This window comes from Oratosquilla oratoria, chromosome 41 (assembly GCF_046742065.1).
Source record: "Oratosquilla oratoria isolate Oo_2021 chromosome 41, ASM4674206v1, whole genome shotgun sequence".
Lineage (NCBI taxonomy): Eukaryota > Metazoa > Arthropoda > Malacostraca > Stomatopoda > Squillidae > Oratosquilla > Oratosquilla oratoria.
Genome location: NC_134817.1, coordinates 11,916,955 through 11,938,563, shown reverse-complemented (window position 1 = coordinate 11,938,563; position 21,609 = coordinate 11,916,955). Strand labels below are relative to the sequence as shown.

Below are 21,609 nucleotides of genomic sequence, written 5' to 3'. Positions count from 1 at the left end.
AGATTAAAGACGGGAGCGATGCCCCTCCCCCCCCTGTGGCTTTGTACGTAAATAAAGACATTTCCATGTGTGCGGTGGAATTCCACATCCCACGAGGTTAGACCGGTGGTCCTGTAGTGGTTAAAAAAAAGGGGGGGGTTAGGAGACGTTGGCCTGGGATCTTGTGGGGAGTTCTTGGGCCAAACGCCACTGGCATCCAACTCCAGTGATCGCCACTTGCCCTGCAGACTCCTAGCACACAGGGCACAGGTGTGACGGATAGCCTCGGTGGCAGCAGCAGCTGCTAAACGGCTCCTGGCGTCCGCACGTATGTACGCGTCCTGACCTACGCCCAAGCGTAGGTGACTGGCGCGCGCGTGTGTGTGTGTGTGTGCGTGCGTGCGTGCGTGCGTGCGTGCTTGCTTGAGGTTAAAGCAGATAGGCCTTCTTGGTTCTTACATTAACAGACGCTTCAGGTTCATGGCCAGGCGGTCTTACTCTGTGGCCTTCTTCCTCTTCCCCTTCCTCTTCCTCCTCCCTTTCCCTTCCTCCCAATGACCAATCTGTATCTAAAGACTTGTTTCTTTAGCCCCGTCCCCTTTTTTTCATACACCTCAGTAAACCCCTCCTCCTCCTCCTCCTCCTCCTCCTCCTCCTCCTTTTTTCTCCTTTCCCTCCCTCCCTCCTCTCCGTTCCTCAACACCCTCCTCCCCCTCCTCTACTCCTCAACACCCTCCACACCTTCCTTCTCCTCCCCCCTTCCCCCTCCTCCCCCCCTTCCCCCTCCCCCTTCCCCCTCCCCCCCTTCCCCTCCCCCCCTTCCCCCTCCTCCCCTTCCCCCTCCTCCCCTCCCCCCCTTCCCCCTCCTCCCCTCCCCCCCTCCTCCTTCCTCTTGTGTCTAAGGCAAGTTTGTTTAGTCTGTCTATCGTAAGGTATATATCACATCACGCATCGACGAGTGGGGGTAGAGGGGGGGTGAGGGTTCTGAAGTCGTCTGGGGCACCCACATGGTATGCTTTATGTACACAGTCGAGGGTTGGTTCGAGTCCCGCTACGAAGTCAACGCGTGGCGGCAGTAAGGGGATTTGCTGGATGTTCACATTCATCTGGTTATGATCATCATCGTTGTCATTATTATCATCATCATCAGTATTATTGCGTTATTATCGTGCTGTTATTATTGTTAAAATTATGATTATTAATAATATTAATATATGTATTACCATTGTTATTATCATTGATAATATTGTTTTCATTTTAGGTATTCATGTATTTTTTCACCAATCTGCCATTACCAGTAAAGCGAGATAGGCGTCGCAGGAAAAACAAAAATAAATAAATAAATAAATTAATATATATATATATATATATATATATGTGTGTGTGTGTGTGTGTGTGTGTGTGTGTGTGTGTAACTACAATTACACAATGTAAATTGGTCGCTGGAAGGTGCGTTGGACCCAGCGCTACTTTTTTTTTCCTATTAAAAGTACATATACCAAGGGTTTTTTCCCCTTTACAAGAGAGGTAGCCAAAGTCAAAGGCATAAATCCGCTCCCACCCATTTCATCTCCACATACTCCACTCTCGTTCACCACCCCTCCCTCGCTCTTTTCTTGGCTCCTCCTGGATGACGGGTCATCCCTACATCTCATACACTACCCTGGGCCAGAAGCAGTGTAGCAAGACACAGCACATCCACAGCAAGGCCGCTTCACTTAATAGGCGACCCCCCTCTCCGTCCCTTCATGCAAAAAAAGAGAAGACGGGGAGAAATCCCTTCGGGCTGCGTCAAAATACCATTCACACGTACTCCTTCACCCCTCATCCCCCACCCACTCCCTCCCATGCATCACAGCGTTATCCACACACAACCATTCTCCACTCACCCTTATCTTGTCTTCTCCCTTCCTTTCCCAACAGACATTCCCCTCCTTCTCAATGCCCCTTTTACCCCATCAATCCATCTCATCCTTGGTCGCCCTCTCATGTTTACCCCTTCTACACCGCCTTCCACACCTCTTTTACTAGTCTTTCTTCACTCGTTCTTTCCATGTGTCCAAACCATCCCAATACCTTTTCATCAACCCTATCTCGCAACTACCTTTCCATCCCCGCTCTCCTCCTCACCTCCCCGTTTCTCACTCTATCCAGCCTAGTAACCCCTACCGTACTTCTCAGACATTTCATCTCAAACACTTTTAAACTCTTATTCTCTTATGTTCCATGTTTCTGCCCCATACTGTACTGTCGGCGCAATCACTCCTTCATTATTATTTTTATTATTTCAAAAAAGTAAAATGTGAAAAACCGTATTGTGTGTGTAATTGGGCACTGACAGAATGCGCTTTTGAAGTGTGCTTTGAAATAAATAATTGTTTAGGTAACGTGTAGACGGCTTATATGGATATTGATTGTGTGTGCGTGTGTGTATGTGTGTGTGCGCGTGCGCGCGCGCGCGTTCGTCATGTAAACGTTCACATGTATTGGGTTTTTATTTATTTATTCTGTTTATTTGAGGATAATAGCAATGTGATAACGTCTTTCACATTACAAAGGATTACAAAGGTGGAGCAGTCCGACAGGAGACCTTTTGGTCCATATCTAGGTCGGATGCGAAAAAAAAATTATAATGATAAATTAATAAATATATATTATATATGTGTGTGTGTGTGTGAAATGAACAAACAAAATAGATAAAAAGTAAAGTAAAATAAAATGTGAAATATGTAAAATAGAAAAAAAGGGTTAAAATGAAACCACTTTAAAACAAAGTAGACTATGGGGGCCAGCGTGGCTGCGGCTTCTCCCACACAATAGTCATACATGTTGTGAAAGTCAATGCAAACAACCGCAGTCTGGTCCATTGACTAAATACGGGCGTCACGCTGAGGCCACGCCCACTGCCCGTGACGTCAGAGTGACGTCACGTGGGAGAAGAGAGCTCGCCGACAAGTTTGTGCGGTTGCGCTCCCCCCCCCACATCTCTCTCTCTCTCTCTCTTTCTCTCTCTCTCTCTCTCTCTCTCTCTCTCTCTCTCTCTCTCTCTCTCTCCAAGAGTAAAATGTTCTTTTCCTGAGCTGAATAAAATCGTTTTCCGGTTCTCAGACGAGCATGTCGGTCGAGCAGACCTGGACGCTTGTGTCTGAAAGCGAGAAGCCAGCTCAGGAACGGCGGTTCGAGTCCCGCTAGGGAGTCAACGCGTGACGGCAGTTAAAAGCATAATACAGGTCTTGATTCCCCAAACTCAGACAAAGGGATGTCATACCTAGCTACTGCATTGACCAGAGAGAGAGAGAGAGAGAGAGAGGCAGAGAGCGGCAGAGAGCGCAAGTACAGAACGCAAACTGTCAATCCTTAGAAAAAAAAAATGCTCTGTAAACATAAAGTATAAAACTTCATAGCCTGCTCCATCGTAGTCCCTACCACACGTTCATCAACTAGCTTTAGGCACCTCACACGGCAGGAGACGCTTAATTGTGACCTGGGAGGTCATCGCTATGAAATAGGTGGATCTTGTAATTAAAAAAAAAAAATGTTAAGATTGCAATTAATGTTTTGATAAAAGATATGCAATTAAGATGTTTTAAGTGGATATGTTATATATTGATTTATATATTTTATTTATTTATTTATTTTAGAATTTCAGTATACAGGAGTTACGTAGTCACATGCATTGCTGTGCCTTGAAAATATTTCCGACATTTGTTCCAGCTGGGCAGTGGCATGCCATGTCGTTGAAATAGGTCGGATTGGGCCGTGAGCGAAAAATTACCGGAACTCACTCGGTTTATTTAAGAAAAATATTTAGTGCTAGGTTTTGCACAAGATAAGTTTGGGCAAGAAAGAAATGTGCATACATGCTACTTGTGTAGTTGTCCATTTAAAACGCACCACAGCAAATGTGTGTGTGTGTGTATGTGTGTGCGCGCACGCGCGTGTGTAATTCCCTGTCATGTATTTTTTTAAACACCAAAGGTTGTTTCGATCTTGCAGCATCCACCCGGATGCATTGCAGCACTGAGGAGCATCCACACCGAGGATGCAACTCATCCTTCTCTCTTCCCCGCACTCATCCATCTCTCTCTTCTCTTTTTTCAGGAAAATCGAAGCCCTCCGCCAATGGAGGGTCTTATGGCGGCGGCGGCGGCGGTGGTGGCGGCGGCGGTGGTGGCGGCGGCGGTGGTGGCGGCGGCGGCGGTGGTGGCGGTGGCGGGCTGATGAACGGGGGCGCTCCGAATTTGGCGGGGCTCTTCGCCGGAGGGATGCCAAAGCTGCGCGCCACAGGGAGGACAGAGTTCGGCGGTGCTTCCGGTGAGTCTCCTCTTGTCCATGTGTCGGACTTTTGTCCCCGTGTTGGACTTTTGTCCATGTGTCGGACTTTGGTCCAAATGTTGGACTCTTGTCCAAGTGTTGGACTCTTGTCCAAGTGTTGGACTCTTGTCCAAGTGTTAGACTCTTGTCCAAGTGTTGGACACTTGTCCAAGTGTTGGACACTTGTCCAAGTGTTGGACTCTTGTCCAAGTGTTGGACTTTTGTCCATGTAGCGGACTATTGTTCCGGTGTTGGACTTTTGTCCGCTGAACTTCGGTCTGTTCGCTTGTTGAACTTAGCCAAGTGTTCACTTTTCACCTGAAGGTTTATTAGAGAAGGAAAAAAATACCTGTTAAGACTGACTGTGAAATATATGTATTAACGAGATCTGTTTGTTTACTTGTTTATTTTTAATGTAATTCAGGAAGGCTGGATAACTACCAGCCAAATTTTCAACAGCAATAGTGAACAAAATGTCCGCCAAGTTAAGATGAACAGACAGTAGACTAGATAGGAACCGAGAAAAACGCCGTGTTCATTTGTGTCCCTCATGTTTGCGTGCGTGCACGCGTGAGCGCTCAAGGACGAGGTGGACCTCCTTCGAGAGGTGTTAACTCGAGTAACAGCAACCTGGAGGAGGACATGGCGAAGTCATTCAGTGACCTGAAATTGTTTTTGAGGTGACTGTAACAAAGTTATGATTTCCAAGTCACAGAAGGTTTTTGAACGCGACGTATTGGAAAGTTTGAAACTGGGATTTGTCATAGCGAGAGAGAGAGAGAGAGAGAGAATCAAGGACAAAAAATTTCAGGAGTCGACCAAGAAGGACAGAGAACCTTTAAGGGTTTTGCGACAAGAAAAAAAAGGGGGGGGGGGTCCTCCGAGGAAGAGGGAGAGGAGAACGATGTCGAGGGAAAGGGTAAGGGCGAATCGGGAAGGGGGAAGGAGGACGACAACGTAGGGATATGGACGAAGCCTAAAGATGGCTAATGCGATTTATATGACTGCAGGTGGTGGTGGTTGCTTATAGTTTTGGTGGGTGGTAGTGCTTGTGTTCAACTCTGACACACGCCCACACGCCCTTCTCACCCTCCTGTGACCCCTTCCATTTCCCTTCGGAACATCACGACAATTCATCCCTTCATTGTTAGTCCCATAAGTTGCATATAGATAACTCCCAACTCCCCGTTTTCTTCTCGTTCATTCCCCTCCCCCATCACCCCCTCACCTCCCCCCTCCCCCCACACGACTTTCCTCCTCTCCGTCTTTTAATTTTTCATTTTCGCCCATCATTTGGCCACCCCCCCTCCACTCCCTCTAACATTTTTTGTCCTTTGCCATCAAGATCTCTCTCTCTCTCTCTCTCTCTCTCTCTCTCTCTCTCTCTCTATATATATATATATATATATATATATATATATATATATATATATATATATATATATATACTCTCCCTCCCACTCTCCCCTCTCCCCACCGCCCATCATTCTTCTCTTTCGTTCAGTGATGAACTCTGTTTTTTACTTTTTTCTGTTTTTTACTTTTTTCCACTTCTGTTCGTTATTGTTCTCTTTTCATTCAACGGCGTCATTTTTATTTTCATTTATACTCCAATTCATGATGCCGCCCTCCTCCATATTCTTGTCCTCCATTCATTCATTCCCTCCTGGCCAACCTTTACGTCAGTTGCACCATTGTAGTCTTGTGTGTGTGTATTCACCTTGGTCTTTGGATCACGTGTTGGACTCGTGATCGACAGCTATTTCCCTCCCGGAAGAGAGCTCAGAGCTCGTATGACCGATCTATGGGTAATGCCATGACCTTACACACACACACACACACACACACACACACACACACACACACACACACACACACACACACACACACACAACTCCCCCCCCCCACGAGAGTCGGAGTAACGACCCGAAGCGCAGCGATACCGAAATAATTTCGGCCCTGGGCAGGATTCGAACCAGGTACTGTGTGTGTGTGTGTTTGTATGCGGAGCTCCTTTCGCACAAGCGTGGACCAAAAGTAAACGAGTAAGTATATAAACCAGTGAGTAGATACATAGATACACTGAAGAAAACTGGCACTGGCACTGCTGACAGTGCCAGTCACATAACTAGGACTGCCACAACGCTGACGATGCATATTTCGTTAAAAAAGGTTAGGATATATGTATATATATGTGTGTGTATACATATACATATATATATATATATATATATATTTATATCTATATATGTGTGTGTGTGTGTGTATATGTATACATATATATATATATATATATATATATATATATATATATAAATATATATATATATAAATATATATATTTATATATTACGGGTCTACAGGGCGATGACCGCCCCCATCCTCCCCACCTGAGCTTTTGAGGTCCACTTCCGGTACCTTAGTACGTAACCGGGCCGCGTGAGTCACTTGCCGATGATGATGACGATGACACGGGCTACAAGGGGACGGCCGGCCAAGCCTCTCGGACAGCTGGTGGCCCGGCTGGCCGGCCCCTTGGGACGTAGACACAAGGCATCTCTCATCATGATCGAGGCTCACAGGTACTGCCCGTCCTTTGAGAGAGAGAGAGAGACAGCCCTCTCCCTTCACCTCACCCCTCCTCTTCCCCCAACCTGTCTTCCTTCCCCACTCCTTCCCCTTCTCTTCCCTTCCCTTCCCCTCCCCTTCCTTTTCCCTCCCCCTTCCCCTCCCTCTTGTCCTTCCCTTGACCCCTCCCCCTTTCCCTCTTCCTTGACCCCCGCCCCTCCCACTTCCTTCTCCCTCATCCTTTCCTTTCCATTTCCCTTTCCCCCCCCTTTGCTCGCCACACCATTTTTCCTGTCCTCATCATATTTTCTCTTGTCCCCCTCCCTTTCCCCTTCCCTCCTCCCCTCCCCTGTCCCCTCCCCCTCCTCCACCCTAACCCCTCCCCCCTTAATCCCTCCTTCTCATCCCCCACTCTTCTTCCATCAGCTCCCCCTTCTTTCCATTTCCCCTCATTATGTCTGTTTTCCCTCCTCCCACACTTCCCCCCTTTTCCAGACCTCCCCCCTTTTCTAGCCCTCCCCCCTGCCATTCCCTACGGGAGTCTTCTTCCCCCACGCCTCCCTGTTCTTCCCAGTCTTCCTTCTCTCCCATATCTGTCTCTTCGTTTCCAGCCTCCTTTCAGCTTTCAAACTCTTTCTTATCACCAGCTTCACCTACTCCCTCCCCCCCCTCTCTCTCTCTCTCTGTCTGTCTCTCTCTCTCTCTCCTCTCTCTCTCTCTCTCTCTCTCTCTCTCTCTCTCTCTCTCTCTCTCTCTCTCTCTCTCTCTCTCTCTCTCTCTCTCTCTCTCTCTCTCTCTCTCTCTCTCTCTCTCTCTCTCTCTCCCCATCCCTTCTCCATCTTCACTCCTATCTCCAAACTTTCCTCCAACCTCTCATCTCCCTCTTGTCATTTCTCCACCACTTTACTCCGTCGGTCGCCCCCCCCACCCCTACATACTCCCTCACCCCCACACCTCTGCCTTGTCTTTCCTCCCCATCCTCCTCTCCCCTCCTCCCCTTCCCCCCGCCTGGCCTTCAACTCCACGTTCTCTTCTCCCCAGCCTCACTCTTTCTCCCTCTCTTTTAACCTCCCCCTTCGTGTACTCTTTATCCTCTCTCTCATCTCTCTTTACAAGACTGTCTGACTCTAAGATCGAAATGTATTATCTTTAGTATTCATTTAGGCTGTGAGAGTTTAAGGGAGTCTGACTTAGAATGTAGAATTGTAATTTCTAGAAGGAGGATCAATACTCCAACTGTTTTGAGTCCAAAAATTCCGTAGTTCCAATCCCCCCTCCCCCTCCCCCCCACAGGTTGAGAATACATGTATTTTCCCTCCCCTCTCCCACAGACCCTCTCATCCTACGTTCCCCTCCCTCCCCTCCCCCCAAACCACATTCATCAACCTTGCATTCTCCCACACCCTCCCCATGTCATACACTCCCCCATCCCCCCGCTTCTTCCTCTTTCACCAACTTTCCCCCCTCTCTCCCCTTGGGAGCGGGTAGGGGGTCTCCCCCCCCCACGCCGCTTGCGGCTGCGACATGCAGGGCACGTCGCCCCCCCCCCCGCCTTCCTCACTGGGGGGACGAGGAGGAGTGGGGGGGGGCGAGGTCTCTTGGGTAACCAAAGAGATCGTCAATTTGTTCCAGAAGAGAATGGGAAAGAGAGGGAGAAAGAGAGGGAGAGGTTGGTTAGGTCGAAATAGGTAAGATGTCCACAAACCGTAAAAATATGTCAGACCTAAAACAGGAACTCGTAAAGTTCGTCACGTGAAGGGTCGAAAGGGAGCGAATGGGGTGGAAGGATAGAGGGTGGGGGAGAAAGGATAGGGGGATGGGGGAGGAAGGATAAGGGGATGGGGAGGAAGGATAAGGGGATGGGGAGGAAGGATGGGGGATGGAGAGGAAGGATGGGGGGATGGGGAGGAAGTATAGGGGAAGAGGGGGAATGAATTGACAAAGATTGTGATGCTTGTCCGAGGCAAAGCAGAGAGAACGTGTGTGTGTGTGTGTGTATTCACCTCGGATCTGCTGCAGTCTCTGTCGAGACAGCCAGACACCACCCTACGGCAGTGAGCTCAGAGCTCATTATTTGCCGATCTCTGGGTAGGTCTGAGACCACTCACACACCACACACCGGGACAGCAAGGTCACAACTCCTTGACTAACGTCCCGTACCTACTCACTGCTAGGTGAACATGGGTTACACGTGAAAGGAGACAAACCCAACTTATCTCCGCCCGGCCGGGGAATCGAACCCCGGTTCTCTGGCTTGTGAGGCCAGTGCTTTACCAATCCGCCACCGAGCCGTGTGTGTGTGTGTGTGTGTGTGTGTGTGTGTGTGTGTGTGTGTGTGTGTGTGTGTCGAAAGGAGGGATGGGTAGAAGGGATGGGCTATTTGACGAAGATAAGAATTCCTTTCATAAAACAAAAACGATCACAATAATTGATTACATTTATAATAATAATTGATTGATAAGTTATGAGGAGGAGGAGGAAGAGGAGGGATGAGTGTAAATAGGGTTAAGGTGGTTCCCATATTGGGAAGTGGCACAGTTCACCATAATGGATTGCGGCGGTGGAGTGTGGAAGGGTTGGGGGGGGCAGGAAATAGGTCAGATTTGCCTAATTGCTAATTAAATGATCGGAAAGCGAAAGTCATCGAAAAGCTGTTTGCGATTTTTTTTTTTTTTTGAGCGCAGGTGTCGGAGGGATGGATATTTAAGCAGTGAGGATGATGGATGAGGAGGAGTGGATGAGGGAGCTGCGGCGTCAGAGAAGGAATGGATGGATGGATGGGGAAAGAAATCGAGGAAGTTGTGGGGAAGAAATGTGGAGGTTGAATGACTGGCTCGGGCTAGGTTTGATTGCTCCTCTGTGGGATACGCACGCACGCATGCATGTACACACACACACACACACACACACACACACACACACACACACACACACACACACACATGCATACACACGTATACATCCATGCACACGCACACACACACACACACACACACACACACACACACACACATGCATACACACGTATACATCCATGCACACGCACACACATACACACACACACACGCACGCACGCACGCACACACGCACGCACGCACACATGCATGCACACACACACACACACACACACACATATGCATACACACGCACACATGCATGTAAATGCACACATGCCTACACACACACACACACACACACACACACACATATATATATATATATAATATATATATATATATATATATATATATATATAAATTTGCCGTCAAGATATCGACTTGCATGGTTGAGAGCACAAATATTTGTTGACGTCACAACAGAGCCTTGCATATATATATATATATATATATGCAGTATTTAAGATTATTTAAGAAGTATTCGAATTATTTCCTGGTCCATAACCAGCGCTTGTGTCTTAAGAGGTGGAGTCTTAGAGGTGGCCAGAGCGAGATCTAATAAAGGAAGGATAATTTCAGAGGTTAAAAAGAGTGTTTAACCTTTGTTCACAGGATGCTGCGCGACTGGTCCCTAGGGGCGTATTTGAAGCCTTTTTTTTTTTTTTTTTTTTTTTTTTTTTTTTTTTCTTTATACATCTTAAGACAGTACGGCTATTATTGCAGTGCGGTTATTGTTGTTGAAGGTGGAAGAAGGCCGTGAATGACAATAACATAATTATCTCTGAATAATAATTCCATGAAGACTCCTTGGATGGTGGTGGCTTGTGGCTCGTAGGGACGTTGTTGCCAGTGATTGCACTCGTTCCCATGTGACGTGGGGGGGAGGGGTCCGCAGGGGGGCATTTGCCCCCCCCCCCCGAATTTATGGAAATTAAAAAAAAACAAGGAAAATACAAAACGAATAAAAATGACAAGGCAAATGCAAAATGTAACTCGTGTAGATCATGTAAATATATGCCTCTATGTGGCCAATTTGAAGTATCTTGATATAACCTTATACCATTAACCATATGTGTATAATATATTTGATTTTGCCCCCCCCCCCGATCCCCCTCCCAACAAAAATTCCTGCGGACGACGCCCCTGGACGTGGTGGGTGTCACGTGATTTCGTGACGTACCACGATTTGATGTGACAGCAGCTGAGGACACGTGACCAGGGAAGATTAACTATTTTATTTTATTTTTTTCATTTGTTTATTTTTATTATTGTTTTATTATTATTATTATTATTATTATTATATATATATATATATATATATATATATATATATATATATATATATATATATTTTTTTTTTTTTTTTTTTTTTTGCCTCGTCATATATTTTCGAACAAAATAGGACACCCTTTTTTCCGGCACTATAATTCTCGGGTCAGTAGGCAACAGGAATGTAAGCCAAGATAATAACAATGGCCATGATGCCAGCAGGGTTATTTCGAAAACCATTAATAACGGCGGCCAAAAGTGTGAGAGAATAGCTCGTTCGTGGGTTGGCAACGACGGTTGGGGATCTGAGCGTTCGCAATGTCGATGGCCTCCTTGCCCACGAACAAATATAAATTCTTCATGAGCCTTGGAAAGAAACGATAGTTTATCTGATAAGTGGGTTTCCAACTGTGACCCTCTGAATGTGAAAGTGGCCTCTTGGTTGCCGCCAGACGATTTTATTCACGCGACGAAAGTCCACGTCGACAATATTAAACAGTCATTATTATAACCATTGTTGTTGTTGTTGTTATTATTATTATTATTATTATTATTGTTTTTATTTTTATTTCATATTATTTTTTATTTTTATAGATGTGTATTTTTTGTGATAGACATCAAATTTGCAGGAATGCTTTTGCTTGCAATGAGCAGACGGACGACCGCGGGAAACAGTTGAGTGTTTAACGTCCTGGAGCAGTAGTGCATACGTGCCGGGCGGCCTTGATGACTCATGCATTGTCCACAGGAGATAGACACTGAAGTGCTATCTCTCTCTCTCTCTCTCTCTCTCTCTCTCTCTCTCTCTCTCTCTCTCTCTCTCTCTCTCTCTCTCTCTCTCTCTCTCTCTCTCTCTCTCTCTCTCCCTCTCTTTCTCAGTCACTTGTTTCTCTCTCACTCTCTCTCTCGCTCACTTTTTTCCCTTTATTAGTGTCATCTCGTACCTTTCCTCCTGCTCCTCCCCCTTCTTCACCCTTCTCCTATTCCTCACCCTCCTCCCCTCTTCCTCACCCTCCTCTCCCCCTTCCTCCCCCACCCCTTCCTCCTCCCCCTCCCCCATACTTCACCCTTCTCTCCCATTCCTCACCCTCCTCTGCCCCTTCTTCACCCACCTCCTCCTCCTCCTCCTCCTCCTCCTCCTCATTCCCTTCTTCACCTTCAGCACTCCCCCGTCATCACCCTCCTCCTCCACCTCCCTCAAGTTGTACGTTTCATCAAACTCCCCCTAGAAATACTGTAAATGTAGCACAGAAATCATTCCTAAGGCGAGCAAGAACATCACTGGTACGCCTACGCTCAGGTCCCCACCCGTCACAGGAACAGTGGCAACACAGAATCAGCTCAGCAACAGACACTAAATACCCTAGATGGCAACCACCACACAAAAGACACTGAACACATTATACAACATTGTCCCACATTCATTCGCTGCCACAATGTCTCTTCCCAGAGTGACTTATGGGGTCAACCAGTGGCCGTTGCCGGTTGACTGTGGGGCCGCAGGTTTCCTGCAAGAGAGACGAGCAGTGGATTGTGTAATTGATTGATAAGGGAAACTGGACGGGGCAGTTTGTCTAAATATGATTTTCTCTTTCAGAGTCAAGCAACAGAACGGCCCTGTTGCCCCCAGGCAAGAAGCAAGCGCCCACAGGCCCCAGCAGGGAACCCTCGACGGAGTCAGAGTACTCCTATCACAATAACAACAATAATAGTGTTCCTCCTAGCCCTAAGGTAAATTTCAATGAACCAGGTCTTTGGTGTATTTATATACGTAGACGTTGACTGATGTGGTAACTTATGACTTGTGTTGTGCCTTCCACTTTTTTTTTTATGTTGAATTTTTATTTACAAGACTGAGTTATTGTAGCATCCTATCCCTCCTAATATTTTAGTTCATTTAATCATTTACCTGCATACAACATTACACATCATAGTTTCCTTTGTATTATCTTCTTTGACTTTGTCGTATACTAATTATTCAGTTTTTTGTGTGTGTGTGCATTTTTGCATTTGTGTGAGATATGGATGAAATGAGTGTTTTGTGTGGTTTAACAAATGTGTCAACTTCTAGTACCTACTAACTTTATTCCTTGTTTATAGTTTATTTCATTTTGAATGATTTCTCTTTTAGTTCATTTTACTTCTCAGTCTACTGCTGATCTGAACATACTTTGGGAAAACTATTCCATCTCCATATTCGTATTTATTGTCTTTGTTTTTCTGACTTTATTAACCCGCTTCCAGAAGTTTCTTGTTCTCGTTAAAATCCTGAGGTACCATCTATCCCCATTGCTCCTTTGTACTTGCAGTATCCTCTTTTTTTTTTTTTTTCTACAGCTTACAATTTTAAATTCATTCTACAGTATTCCCTTCCATTTTGCTCTTCAGCCATAGCTTTTGTTTTTATGATTTCTCTCACTATGCATTTTTCCCCCATTTTTTTCACTCCACCAGTACTTTCCAGTTTATTGTAGTAACAAGTCATTTTTTCATTGAGTAAGTAGCACTAAAATGGTACAAAGAGGTATAAGGAAATATATTGAACTCATGTTAAAAAGAATTACAGCTTCATAGACTTACACAGATTTAGACAATTTTGTATTATTAGTCTAGATCCCCATAGTTCAAGTTAGTGTTTGATATACTATTGCCATATAACATTGCTAATGATTAATTCCTAAATGCACCAACAGAGATTGTTTGCTAACAAGCTGTATGAATACCATAGGAGTGTTTTGAGTGTGTTTGCCTGTAGGATACAGAAATGCCTTCAGCTTGTATATATATCTATAAGCAGTGGTAGGGCTTTCTGAGTGTGTTAACAAAACAAACCAAAGGAGAGCTATAAATACTCTAGCCTGATGAGTCACATGTGTCTTAACCTCTTCAATACAAGTCAAATATTCACATGCACATCAGGTTGCCTGATGTATGATGATGCAGTTATACTTGTTTTCTTTCACCCTGAATAATTATAACATCACCGAAAACATGATCACGCCTGTTCACAGAATACGTGGGTCACTTGGCTACAACTACAAAATAAATATAATCAGGAAGCTGATGCCAGCATCCTCATATACCCCACTCATGGCTCATGACACATACAAAGGCATCAATGTATTCAAGAGGTTAACTCTCCATGTGGTAGATTTTGTTCTGGGCAACTCGAGATGAGTATTCAACACAGGGGCATATCCTAGACTGAAAGGAGCTCCAGGGAATGAAGACCCCCCCCCCTCCCTCCTGAACAGTCAGCCCCTCAGATGAATAAGATCATTTAGAATGAGCCAAGACAAATTCTTCCAAGTTTGCACTTTTGTTGAGTGAATTAAGCATGTGAACCACCTTGCAGGAGAATTGAACCTGAAGTTGTAAGATAACAATTTATATAACAAGCCTCCAGAAAGTGCTAACAGCTCCTAGGAGTACCCTCCGAGTTTGTTTGCTAACAGACCCTCCAGCTTAGCAGTTTTATGTTCGTTTACCAGCGAGCCACTGGAATGTCTTTAGAACTTTTCGACTGACAAATCACGAGTGATTCCACCAAGTTTGTGTGTTAACACGCTACTGGTACTATTGCAGCCCAGTAGCAAGAGTAGCCCAGCACCCCCTCCTCCCCCTTCCACCAAGAAACCTCACTTCCCTAGCGACCGCCCCCCCTTGCGGGGTCCTCTACCAGACCCGCCTGCCCCTGCCAGCAAGCCTCCACCCCCTAGAGTTCCGACGGTAAGGAAGCATGCCATGGTAAATACAAAACTGGACATGGAAGGCACACTCCGTTGTTTGGAGTAGTCCTTTCTGTTTTATGTTATTTGTAGGGTGTTGATGCATGATGTTTTAATTGTCTTTTGGATTTATATGCAGTATGGGAAGTGGGACACTTATAAAAAAAAAAAAAAAAAAAAAAAATATATATATATATATATATATATATATATATATATATATATATATATATATATATATATATATATATATATATATATATAAAGTCCAAAAATAAGACATTTTAGATAAGATATTATAATGATAGCAATTGTTGCCATGAGTTTCACTGCCAGGAAAATGTTAACACCACGGTGGCTGCCTATGGTCCTTGGGCCCACTTGCAGATCACTCTGGGAAGAAACCTTGGACTCTTGTCTGTCCTTGATTAGTGTGGGACTTTTCCTTTGTCACTGGCATACAGTAGTAATAGAAAGGGAGCAATAACAGGTTGTCAGTTCTACACATGTGAAAAAGGGAAGGAAACAGAGTTGATAGATTGTGTGTAATAAATAGTGTATGTGTGTGTGTGTATGTATATATATACACACACACACACACACTATTATACCCAATCTGTTAACTTTGTTTCTCTCACTTTTTGGGTGGGAGTGGGTTTTATTCCTTTGTTTTTGGCTACCTCCCTTGTAAGGGGACAAAAGCCATTGGTGTATGTATGTATGTATATATATACTGTATATATATATATATAGATGTATATATATACTGTATATATATATATATATATATATATATATATATGCAAATATGCAAAGAAATCGCAAAACACATGTGATAAACTATTTTTGCAGAAACCACCGGGAAATAGAAAAAAAAAAACACATATAATTTTTTCAATTTCCCGGTGGTTTCTGTGAATATATATATATATATGTATATATATATATATATGTATATATATATATATATATATATATATATATATATATATATATATATATATATATATATATATATATATATATATATATATATATATATATATATATATATATATATATATATATAAACTGAATGTGTAGATTGAGTATCTATAAGTTTTATTTAATGTATGTTTCAGGTGGTATGTTTATTGTTAGCAGGGGAAATGATTGCCTAGACATCAGAAATGTGATACATTATGATTTTGGATCCCTCCACCCCCTAATTTTATTTCTTATTCTTCTTTGTCTTCCTCTGCCTTGTCCTCCCTCTCCCTTTTGAAGTAACCAACATATTATAGTTTATGGACAGATACCAGATTTATATATTGAGAAATTGTGCATTAAGAATGCACACTTTTTATTTTTTCTAAGCACTGCTTTTCCAAAAATATCTAGTGTTTCCTTGCACATGCATATTTTATTACAGCACAACTTTCTTTCAGCTTGGCTTCCTGTGTAGCAGTATGTTTTTGGGCTTTAAATCACTGATAATTGTTTCTTGGTTATTAAGTATATTTTTTATTCCTCCATTTAATAGCTTTACCAGTACCATTGGTCATCACAGTCTTACTTTGTTGCAGGATTCAAGTCCGACTGCCATGCTTCATAGTAGTCATGGGCCGCCTTTGCCTCACAAGCCAGCGTACATCGCCAAACCCTCAGTAGGCAGCAAACCTGCTCCCCCACGACCTCCGAACACTTCCAAACCTTCCCTACTGCCCAAATCCCCTATGGCACAGGTAGTTGGACACTTGGTGCTGGTTGTATTCCCGAAACCTTTGAGGAGTGACAATTTCTCGTAGTTGATCAAATAATCAGTCATTTACTAGAATGAAATGTTATGTGATATGACTCTTCTGTAGGTTAGTTGTAATAGATTTTAAACCTCTTCAGTACGAGTCATATTCTCGCAGGCAGCATTAGCTGCCTGATGTACGATGATTCATCACAGTACTTGCATTATAAAATATAAAGTTATAGCTGTATTACTTGTTCTCTTTCACTCTAAATGTTAATAACCAAAAAAAATATGATTGGGTCAGTTCACAGAATATGGGGGTCGCTCAGCTACAACTACAAAATAAATATAATCAAAACATCGACGCCAGCATCCTCATATACCCACTTGTTCCTCATGAGGAGTGAGTGGGTATATGAAGATGTGTGTGTGTGTGTACATATATATATATATATATATATATATATATATATATATATATATATATATATATATATATATATATATATATATATACACATACCGGTATATATATATATGCATTGTCATATCGAAGAGGTTAAACTTTTAAAGAATCAGGTGTCTCCCACTTGAATACGATTTTGGCTTTAGCCAGAATTTAATACATAGATGCATTGACACTCCTCGACAGGTTAATTGTAATAATCTTGAGCCCTCTAAGGAGTGATGGTTTCTCACAACTGAATGAAATCATCATGAATTAGCCAGAATAGAATGTGTAAGTACTTTGTGTTGATGCCCCTTGACAGTTTAATCCATTACATTGTGTAGATGTTCTGCAATGCTAGTTCATCTTCAAACACCAATTTTACCTTCACTAAAACTCAACAGTTACTCTTGCCCACATCTCCTGTCTTTCTCTTGGTCTACTGTTTGCTTACACTTCACTAAACTCAAACTCTTAAACTAAGAATTCTGTTGTACCTTTAAATTTTTTGTACCTTCAGAGTGGGAGGTATATCATAAAATAGTCTTATTTTGGAGTCCATTCATGAATGGCTTGAGATACAGGTGAGATTATGGGGGTGGGGAATGCCAGTGTGAAGTGCTTTGGTTAATGGAAGAGATGGGTGGATAGTTTAGATCAGGCCACAAGAGCTTGTGGTTAGGATGTTAAACAATTGAATACACATACCTGCAAGAGTGAAATTGACAAGAGTGTATAGATTGATGTGTAGAATGTAGAAAAAACACAACAAAGTAATGTCATAGCACATTGGTAAAATTATACTAATGACCCACTTTTGGAGAACAATAGGCGAAAGTAAAAAGATCCGTATATTTTGATCACTATCTGTGATCCTCTTCAGCAGATGTGAAGAGGATCACAGATAGTGATCGAAATATATGGATCTTTCTACTTTCGCCTATTCTTCTCCGAAAGTGGGTCATTAGTATAATGTAGAAAAAAAGTTTAGACCTGTTCCATGATCACAGTGCCCTGGGGATGAACCGGGAAAGGAATGTTTGGGAGAGGAGGGCTTTATATGCACCTGGTGTATCTGTTGAACAAGGATGAAAGGGTACAAAAGAAGGGGATGAATGGAGAGAGTTTGTGATTGGAGGAAGAGATTACATGGTTTGGTGGGCTGTTCTCATGTGTTTCCTAATTTGGTGAATCCTTTGCCATTCCTTTCATTATGTATATGAAAATTGAACTAGGAAAATAAATTCATATGGTCTTAAATCTTACAGCCATTTAGTATGTATCTGTTTAGTGTATTTTATGAAAAATCTGCCATATTACAACTTCATTTAGCATAATCTATGAAGACTTGTTTCACATGGAGTCCATATCTCTGTTGGGCCTTGCTGTGGTGGTGCTGTGTCTTGCTACACTGCTACTGACCCAGGCAGTAGTCAGGAGGCAGGGATGGCCATTCATCGGGGAGCTAAGATAAAAGAGAAAAGAAGTATGTGTGAGATGGATGGAAGATGGTTGTATGCTTTGACTGACTATTTCTGTTATAACAGGGAGGAAGCCTTTTGATTTACAAATAGTATTTCTGAATCTTTCTCAAACTTCCAGACGAATGGAAGTGCACCACCTCCAGTGCTTCCAAGCAAACCCATCAGAACTTTAAGTATGAGGATTCCTAGAACAAGCAATGAAACTGAATTTGAATCCAATCGACCTCGCTTACCAGACCACAGAGGGCCTGCCTTCAAGACACTTCCAACGCCTCTCAATGGACACTCCAAACATGCACCACCAGTAAGACTTATTGTCAAATTATTATTATTGTTACTATTATTTATTATTATTGCTATTGTTATTATTATTTTTATTTCTTCTATTACTACTACTAAGATAAAGGAGGCAAAGAGGAGAGCAGATGTGAGATGGGGTAAGAGTATGACGGAAATTTTTGAAGGTAATAAAAAGATGGATGGGGTGGTGTGAGAGGTAAATGGAGATGGTTAAAGAAAATAGAGATAAGCCAATTGTTGTTTGCTGACGACATTGCACTTGTAGCAAGATCAGAGGAGGGATTGAGCAAGTTAGTGACAGCTTGGGAAGGTGTGCGAAAGAAGTTGAAGATAAATGTGGTTAAAAGTAAGGTGATAACAAGGGGAGAAAGTGACAGCGGACTGGAAGTGAGTATTAAGGGAGAGAGACTGGAGGAAGTGGATAGTTTGAGATACTTGGGTGTGAATGTGGTGGGAAAGGGAGGTGTGGAGGTGGAGGTAGAATGTAGATTGTAGATTGAAAGAAGCAAGTAAATTTCCTTGGGGGATTAAAAAGCGCATTGAGAAATAGACATTTGGGAATTGGAATGAGTGAAGAAAGATTAGTAAAAGAGGTGTGAAAGGCAGGAGAAATAGAAGGTACTTTTATGTTTCAGTTCCACATTGAAGGTGTACAATGGAGCAGAATCTAAAAAGAATAAAATTACCAATATCCCATGGTACACAAGGGATTGAATATATTAAAGAAATTGTATATCTTATGTTTTTTATATCTATATATATATATATATATATATATATATATATGTATATATATATATATTATATATATATGTACTATTACTACTACCTCTCCCATATGTTTTTTTTTTTTTTTTTATTTTTTTTTTTTTTTTTTAAATTGCAAAAAGTAAGATGTGATTTTCTGTTTTTGTTCAGTTACCCCCAGGAGGACCTCCACATTCAGGAATGTCTCGAACGGTAGGAAGAGTGGCAGGGCAGAATATGGCTTGGTCCCTCACCAAACCTCCTTCGGAACGGCCACCTCCCCCACCGGGGAAACCAAGCATACCGGCACCACCTCCACCCACACAGCCTCCTCCTCCACCTCCATCACATCCACCCAGGACCATGCCTCCTCCTCCACCTTCCTCCAGCAAACCAGAGGTAAGACAGGTCTTGTACCTGCAAGAAAGATGTTGTGGATTGATTGATTGATGCATTGGTTGATGGATTGAATTGGTCAGTTATTGGTGGTGATGTGAAACAAGCATATAATACGTAGTGGTAACGATTTCTCTATTTTCTTGCCAGACACCACCTGTGCCCAATTCAGCACCTCCGCCTCCTCCACGCAACATGTCTATGCTTTCCCGCCAGACCCAGCAACAGCAAGCAGGTAAGCTTTCGTCATCTCTGTACGACCAGCATGACACGGTCAACGCCTGTGGGACTGACGATTACAACTTAGATAACATGCATGGGAACACCTATCCAGTTTCCAGCACACAGTGTTCCTGCGGCCAGGAGATTACGCAAATACCAGACTGTCCCACGTGTGCCCAGGAAGCAGGTGAATGTGTGGAATGTAACGAGTACGTCCAGAGCCGAGGCCAAGCAGCAAAAATACAGCAGAAGCCAGAAGAGACCAGGGTCTCTTGTTTCACGGCTTGCAAGCCAAGCACTAAGAAGACTCGAAAACCGGTCAAAAAATCAAAAGAAAAGAGAAATACTCTTGAGGAACAATCAAGTCAAGAGCTTGATCTTAATATGAATGACTGAGGAGCTGAGGGATATGGTGCTGTTAATCACGATAAGCTCTGGGCTCCTTCCACAGGGCTGGATGTTTTATAACATTTATTGTTGCTGATAAACTATCTTATTCAGAGGTCACCCAGGACTGAAGGAGGTCTTGATAAATAAAAACTCCTTTCTAATACAGGGACCATTTTGCAGTATCCTGAGTTAACCAACAATATGCTAAGAATGCTTTAGAGATGGATGTAGGTTTACCAAATGTTATTGCTTTGCAAGAATTCAGAGCGCCCATGAAGTTAGAAAAACATTACTAGAAAGAGTTACTTACCGTGTATGCCAGCGTATAAGTAGATGTTTAAAGCCTTAAAAGATCTCTCCAAACCCAGGGGTTGACCTGTGTGCTGAATGTTAACCATAAATTTTTACCACCAAGCAGTAAGTAGATGGAACAGCTTACTTGATACTCATTGCACACCACTAACTATAACTCTCACAGCCCACCACCAATATTTCCCACAGAAACTCATGTTTGGTACATACATACATATACCAAAGGCTTTTTCCCCCTACACGGGGGGGGGTAGCCAAAAAGAAAAAGGCATAGAAACCACCCATTCCATCCCTGAATACACTCCACACCCCTCCACCCTCTCTCTTATCTTAGCACCTCCTGGATGACGGGTCATCCCTGCACCTTAATTAATTACTGGCCATACTCTTGTGAAAACATCTAAGGTTGTCTTTCGTCTGCTGGTTAACACAAAATCTCAACAGTTAGATGAAATTGGTGCTGCCCTATTTTGGCAGTCAACTTATCCAGCATATGTAGATTTAGATTTAAATTACACCTCAGAATTATAGGGGTCAAATTATATGTTGGCATATGTGGTAGTTAAGCAAAAAAAATATTGTCATGCTGACAGCGTGTCTCAAGTTTCACAGACCAGAAACCCACAACCCCATGGTGGCTGGCACTGATCCCTGGGCCCTCCCATAGATCTCTCTCGGCTGTTGTTTGTGTTTATTGGTGTGGGAGTGTTTCATTGTCAGTGGCTTAGAGGGATAGGAAGAGGAGAGCAGTTGTTGAATGTCATTTCTCCTTACGTGGAAAGATGACAGAAACAGTTACAGAGAGAGAGATCTTGGGGCCCAGTCTGAGGAC

At 43.2% G+C, this 21,609-nt stretch overlaps 1 protein-coding gene across 8 annotated transcripts in view; it reads left to right on the top strand.

Moving 5' to 3' along the window:
• The window catches only part of LOC143020964 (uncharacterized), a 198,534-nt gene that overhangs the window by 160,695 nt on the left and 16,230 nt on the right, over positions 1–21,609 (top strand). For 4 of the 8 annotated variants that reach the window (XM_076178008.1, XM_076178009.1, XM_076178006.1 and 1 more), the window contains exons 3-9: positions 4,081–4,293; positions 12,625–12,758; positions 14,613–14,756; positions 16,321–16,479; positions 18,529–18,714; positions 19,629–19,856; positions 20,004–20,088. In XM_076178008.1, the coding sequence (XP_076034123.1) occupies positions 4,081–4,293; positions 12,625–12,758; positions 14,613–14,756; positions 16,321–16,479; positions 18,529–18,714; positions 19,629–19,856; positions 20,004–20,088 (1,149 nt within the window). The remainder of the gene's footprint in view (positions 1–4,080; positions 4,294–12,624; positions 12,759–14,612; positions 14,757–16,320; positions 16,480–18,528; positions 18,715–19,628; positions 19,857–20,003; positions 20,089–21,609) is intronic. The other 4 variants (XM_076178010.1, XM_076178013.1, XM_076178012.1 and 1 more) reach the window with 4 other exon arrangements.